Raw genomic sequence first — 6,694 nt, 5'->3', positions numbered from 1 at the left:
TGGTTGTAAGATTTTTTTTAACGTATGCAAAAAAATATAGACTAAAAAATATAATGGAAGTATACTTTAGGTATTAAATAGGAAAGTGATTGATACTTTAAGTACGAAATTAGGACAAAAAAATTTAGATATCAAAATGAAAAATAGATATACTTTAAGGTCCAAATTATAAATTAAGCCAATTATTAAATACAAACAAATGCTACATCATCATCTAACCTTTCAAAATTTTACCTTTGATGGTATTTGTTTTATTTTTTCCGGACTAAAATAACACTAGCTCAATGAAGTAGATGGAAATAAGCATAGATTTTTATAAAAAAAAAATCATTTATATAAATACCAATAAATAAAATCAATGCGCAGTGTACGCTTAAATAAAGAAAATATAAGTAGTAGTATTTTTAATTAAAAGAAAATACATAACAAACTATATATTTTTAAGGTGACAATAAGATTAAGGATCTGAAATGCGCAGTGTACGCTTGTCCTTAGAATCGTTCATACGTCGCTTGGGCAGAACTCGTAATGAGCTCGAACAAATAACTCTGATTCCTTTCTCACAAAAGAAAAAGAAAAAGGGCAAAAAAAATAAAAATAAAAATAAAGCTTCGTTAAACAAACATGGCAGACAGTGAGGATATACCAGAGTCAACCGTTCATAACATATTGGAGCAAGATACCCTGAAGTGGGTTTTCGTTGGTGGCAAAGGAGGTGTGGGTAAGACCACTTGTAGCTCGATTATTTCGATGCTCTTGGCTCGGGTGCGACCCTCTGTCCTGATTATTTCCACCGACCCTGCTCATAATCTCAGCGATGCTTTTCAACAGAGATTCACTAAGACTCCCACTTTGGTCTATGGCTTCAAGAATTTATATGCCATGGTATCCTTTTGCTTTCTGGTTTGCACGGTTTTTTGTTTTGAAGAAATCAGGCATTGCTCAGTCATGTTTTGTATTTTGATCATTGATCGGTTGAAAAATTTGATACTGTTTCTTTCTTCTGAGACCAAGAAAAATTATCAGTATGATTTTTATATGTAATCCAGTGATGGGTTCACTCTGGTTAATGCTTGGGCTTCTGCATTAAGGATTTGATCTTTATTAGAACTTTTACAGAATTCATTGGATATTTTAATTTTCTCAATTTCTTTCTACATAATAGGAGGTAGATCCTAGCGTGGATAATGATGAATTCGGGACGGAAGGAATGGATAGTTTATTTTCAGACTTGGCGAATGCAATTCCAGGAATTGATGAGGCGATGAGCTTTGGAGAGATGCTTAAGTAAGATATCCGTTCTATTCTATTTCAAACTTATTAGATTCTAATAACGACTTCAGAATCATTACGGTCGTACTTTATTCATCAGTATTGTTGAGGCCAGCTCAAGTGGTAGCATGCGCGAACTCTTTAGTTTCCATGGTTCCACATGTTCAGTCGCTTTGTGAACCCGCTAGGGCTCTCGGCAGTGTTGGGAGAGAAAAGTTTGACCGCTTGGATTGTTTAAGAAATATTTTGGTCAATTGTTGTCTGAATGTAATATTTTCCTGTAGATTGGTGCAGACAATGGATTATTCGTGCATTGTATTCGACACTGCCCCAACCGGACATACACTTCGGCTTTTACAGTTTCCAGCTACCTTAGAGAAGGGACTTGAAAAAATGATGTCGCTGAAAAGCAAATTTGGTGGTTTATTGAGTCAGGTATGACTTTTTTAAGTTTTAGTATTTGTTGTCAATTGTCATCCGATATTTCGCAACTGGTCTTCAAGACTTTTTAGTTCACAATGTGCCTATAGATAATAAAATTTTGTAACTTTTCATTAAAACCACTATTCTTTCTTTAATATCTTTTTTCAAGTGATCAATGCTATCCTTCTATCTTCTAAGTTTGTCTTTGGCATAGTTCTAAGGTTATATGGTATGGAGCTTTTACATTCATTCTTTTCATAGCTCACATGTCAGTTCATAGTGTCCTAGTCGGTTTCTGCTCATGAAGTTTAAATCTCATCACGGCAGGTGACCCGTATTTTTGGAGTTGAAGATGAGTTTGGGGAGGATGCAATTATAGGGAGGCTTGAAGGCATGAAAAATGTGATTGAACAAGTTAATAAGCAGTTCAAAGACCCAGTAAGATATACCATTCTCTTAGTCTTTTTCCCATACTTGTAAACTTTTAACATATAAAGGGCAATTATAGTGCCCTGCTCATGCTCCTTTTTTGTATAATTTCACTTTCCTTCGAGCAGGACTTGACAACATTTGTCTGCGTTTGCATTCCGGAGTTCCTGTCTCTCTATGAAACAGAGAGATTGGTGCAAGAACTCACCAAATTTGAGATTGATACTCATAATATTATCATTAACCAAGTACTTTTTGATGATGAAGGTATGCTTTACTTTCTTACCATGTCTATCGATTTCCTTTCTGTCCCACTGGAATTGTTGCTTAAGTGAAACGCTTACCATCAAGCCCCCTTTCTTTAATTTAAGATGTTGAGTCCAAGTTATTAAAAGCTCGAATGCGGATGCAACAAAAGTACCTTGATCAGTTTTTCATGTTATATGATGATTTTCACATCACTAAGCTGCCATTGCTGCCAGAAGAGGTGATCTCAAGCTTACTTGATCTGAACATTATACTCTGAATTCTGCATATTGGCATATGTTGGTGATTTCAATAACTCTTAACTACCCCTGTATGGTTATAATAATAGGTTACTGGGGTTGAAGCTCTGAAAAGATTTTCACGCCATTTTATTACACCATATCAACCATCCCTCGAAAAGGGAACTGTAGAAGAGGTAGAGCAAAGACTATCGAGGTTAAAGGAACAGTTGGCCGAGGCTGAAGCCGAACTCGAGAAACTCTAAAAAGGAAAACAAAAAGGTCTGGTTGCTGTTATATGAGTTGGTATGGCACTGCTAATTTGGCCACATATAAAATTATGATGCCGCATCCTATTTAACTAGTCCGGAACAGAGGAATTAGCATTCCAATTGGTGCTTGCATAGCATCATTTGTTTTAGAAAATTTTGTTTACAATTCTTTTTTCACAATCAACATGCATAACTTGCTCCCATTATATTAAGTTTCAATGTCATGAAGGTATCTTTATTTTTTTTTTCTTTACACGGTGAAAACCTAAGACAACAAATCTCTCATGGTTAATTGAGAAAGTACAAAACCATTGTAGATATTTCTAAATAATTTTTAGCTAAAAATATACATGCTTATAAATATAATAACATGTAAATTTAACTAAAAGCGGAATAGAATTTTAACTTTTGTTCATTTTTTTTTATGTTTATGTTTATCAGTACTTCAATGTTGTTAACAATTCAAATGGTATATATTTAGTGAACTGGTTGAGTATAGTACCTCTTCAAAACTTTCATATATATAGCCATTAATTTCTAATCTCCAAATTTATTTGAGTTCAAGTGATTAGAATCGGTGTTTTGAAAGCTTATTTTACCATGAAAACATAATTAAGAAATGTGTTTTAATTAAAGATAATACATATTTAATTAATATTAAGCATTGGTGTCTTTAATTAAAGATTATAATACAATCAATCTTCTTTTTAATAATTTCATTTGTTTGCAAAAATTTTAGTTTTTATAGAAATTAAGGTAGTTTTTATACATTTATAACAACATTTGAGATCTAAATCATATTTATTTTTCTTTAATCCTCAAATTTTAAAAAAAACTATAATATATTAATAACTATTTTTCCTTACCTATATGATGCACGAGTTAATTGTATGTATTAATTAAGTTATATTTAATTATTTCTTCTTCTTTTTTTTAACTTTTGTATTGTTTCATTAATATCAAGGTTCATAGTTAGAAAAGGCTTGGGGGCCTAGATAGCAATTATTTAAAAGACTAAAATGATTATTTAACCATTATTCACTATGAATTAGTGGATGTTGATGATGGATTCCACTAAGATTAAATTATGATTAAATTAAGTTTAATAATGTTTTAATTAGTTAATTAAGTAAGATTAATTAAACTAAACCAAAGTTAATCTAAGTATAAATACTTAGTTAGTGGAAAGAAAGATGAATCATCTCCTTCATCCATACTTGATCGTCTCCCTTTAGAAAGAAAAGAAGAAAAACTTTCATTTGTTTCAACATTCGAACACCAAAATTTATAAGCTAGCAAAGCTAAATTCATGAAATTTTTATAGATTTATGATCATGAGAGCTTGGTTTAGCTAGCTTATGTATCAATCTGTCTAATTGTTGCGTTTTTAGCGAGTTTTTATTAGAGAGAAATTGATGAATTAGACTTGAATTTGATAGTTAATAAGTTTAGATTATAAAAAAGACTAAATTATAAATCTAATTAAGCTTGTTAGATAACTTTGCAACATTAGGGATTAAATTGAATAAATTAAAAATCTATCAAGAAATTATGTTATGAATAGAAATTATAGGGTCCTTAATGAAAGAATGTGAAATCATATTTTTGATCCGATGCTAGATATAAAAAAATGCATATCCCGAGTATAAGGACTAAATTGAATAAAATGAAAAATATGTTTTACTTTATAGCAAAATGTGAATTGGATGAAATCTGATTTTTTTTAATTTATTAAATTATTGAATGTAGCTAAAGATGGCGTCAAATAGTTGCGAGAGAAAGGAAAAAATGAGAGTCGACAGCGAATGACGAGAGAAATTCGGTTTGTACTTTTATGATTCGAAATCATTATATATATATATATGCATATGTGGGTTGATTGCATGATATACTATCGAGGTAAACTTGTATTTTCGTATGAAATGATTCATAATGAATAATATTGAATGTTAAGAAATTGGACAAAATTGAATATAATATAAAAGAGTATGATATAATTGGTATGCGATATGAGATATGAATATAGTATGAACCATGTTATGTGAAATTAGACATACATGAATAGATGATGAAACAAAATGATATTATAATTTATGAATTGGGTTGTATAATGTGATTGGATTATTGGTACCCTATTAACTATTCAAGCAGAGTCAAATATAGTTGGCATGCTATAGGAATAGATTATGTATGGGTTACGCACTTTATGTGCTAGTATGCAATTCATGTACCAGTTTCCCTACTTCGTTTATTTGATGATGCACTATGTGTGTCAATTTCCCTACTTCGATTTGCCTGATGATGCACTACGTGTGACAACTTACCTACTTTGATTTTATTCGATGATGTATTTTAGTGCTAGATTTATAACGACCCGGTCTCTAATGGTTTCAGAAATTCCAGTTTTGGGACGTCATTTCCATAAACCAAGCCATAAATATTAAATAGGGATATTTATGGAATTAATGTATAGATGAATTAAAATTTGGATAAGTAATTTAGTCGAAACTATAATTAATTAAAGCCTAATGACTAAATTGTAAAAGTTTAATCGCTATAAATTTTTAATTAGAATTTGGCTTGAGGACTTAGATGACAATAATCCCAAAGGCCAAATTAGTTAATAAAACATTTGAAACATATGCTAGTGGATGATGTGATGTGCGAGTATTAATTTAAGAAAATTAAAGATTTGATAAAGTAAAACATAGTTAATTAAGTAAATTAAAACTAATTAACAACATAATCGTAGTGTAAAAGCTAAAAGATAGTGGAAATCTGGTCTTCTTCACCACAACATCGATTCTCCATAGAATAAGAAAAGAAGAAAACCATTTTAAGGTTTAATATTCAACCAAGCAATTAAGTAAGAAATTCAAGTCATTTACTTGTAATTTTTGTAAATTTGAGGTAATGAGAGTTTGGTTTAGCTAGCCCATGTACAAATTTGTAAAACTATTAAAGTTTTAATAAGTTGTCATTATTGATTTTTGAAAGAATTAAGTGTGAAATTGATAGAAATTAAGCTTAGTTTAAGAAAATGACTAAATTGTAAAGCTTAATTATTGATTTCGTACATTAGGGACAAAAATTGAATAAAATGCAAAACTGTCATGAAATTTTGATAAGAATAGAAAGTAGGAGGTCTTTAATGAATGTATGTGAAATCGAATTTCAATTTGAAGCTTTAGATAGAAAGTTATGCTTGTCTCAGGTTTAAGGACTAACTTTAATATGTTGTAAAAAATTCTTAATATTGTAATTGATTTTGATTTGAATGGAATTTGATAGTATTATATGTTGTGATTTTATTTAGCTAACTTTGCATAGAACCATCAAGAGGGAAAGTGATAGGGTTTGGAGCGGAGGAAGTGGAAGAAGGATCTTATTCATGTTGTTGGATTCAATGAGAAAATATTTGGATCTGATCTGAAAAGAAGAAATAAATAAATGTAGTAATAAATAAGTCGAAAACAGTAAAAGAAATAATTTGAGAACAAAGAAAAAATATAAATATAAATCAAATATAAATAAATAAATAGACGAAATTTAAAAGTGGAAGATGGATCGAATAAACTGATGGCTATGATGGATTGAATGAACCCTTTGAGATTTAAACCCCAACAAATTCAATTAATGACTCTAATAAACCCTCTAAGAAATAATCCTTGGCAAATTGAAGGTTGAAAAATGAATTCCCATGACTCCTTGAAGAAAATCGAGAATAAAACTACTTCTAAAAATCACAAGAAAGAAATCTTGCTCAAAGAAATAAACTTCCAGAGTTGAAAACTTTATTAATGAAAACAATTG

General features: G+C 30.3%; 1 protein-coding gene across 1 annotated transcript; it reads left to right on the top strand.

The window, feature by feature from the left end:
* The first annotated feature begins 467 nt into the window (after positions 1-467).
* LOC107955313 (ATPase GET3A) lies at positions 468-3,134 on the top strand. Its single transcript, XM_016891049.2, has 7 exons — positions 468-885; positions 1,166-1,287; positions 1,557-1,707; positions 2,023-2,133; positions 2,253-2,391; positions 2,496-2,611; positions 2,720-3,134. The coding sequence occupies exons 1-7, from the start codon at positions 625-627 to the stop codon at positions 2,873-2,875; spliced, it is 1,056 nt and encodes a 351-aa protein (XP_016746538.1). The 5' UTR covers positions 468-624; the 3' UTR covers positions 2,876-3,134.
* Positions 3,135-6,694: the final 3,560 nt, after the last annotated feature.

This window comes from Gossypium hirsutum, chromosome A07 (genome assembly GCF_007990345.1).
Source record: "Gossypium hirsutum isolate 1008001.06 chromosome A07, Gossypium_hirsutum_v2.1, whole genome shotgun sequence".
Lineage (NCBI taxonomy): Eukaryota > Viridiplantae > Streptophyta > Magnoliopsida > Malvales > Malvaceae > Gossypium > Gossypium hirsutum.
This window is presented reverse-complemented; position numbering and strand designations above follow the sequence as displayed.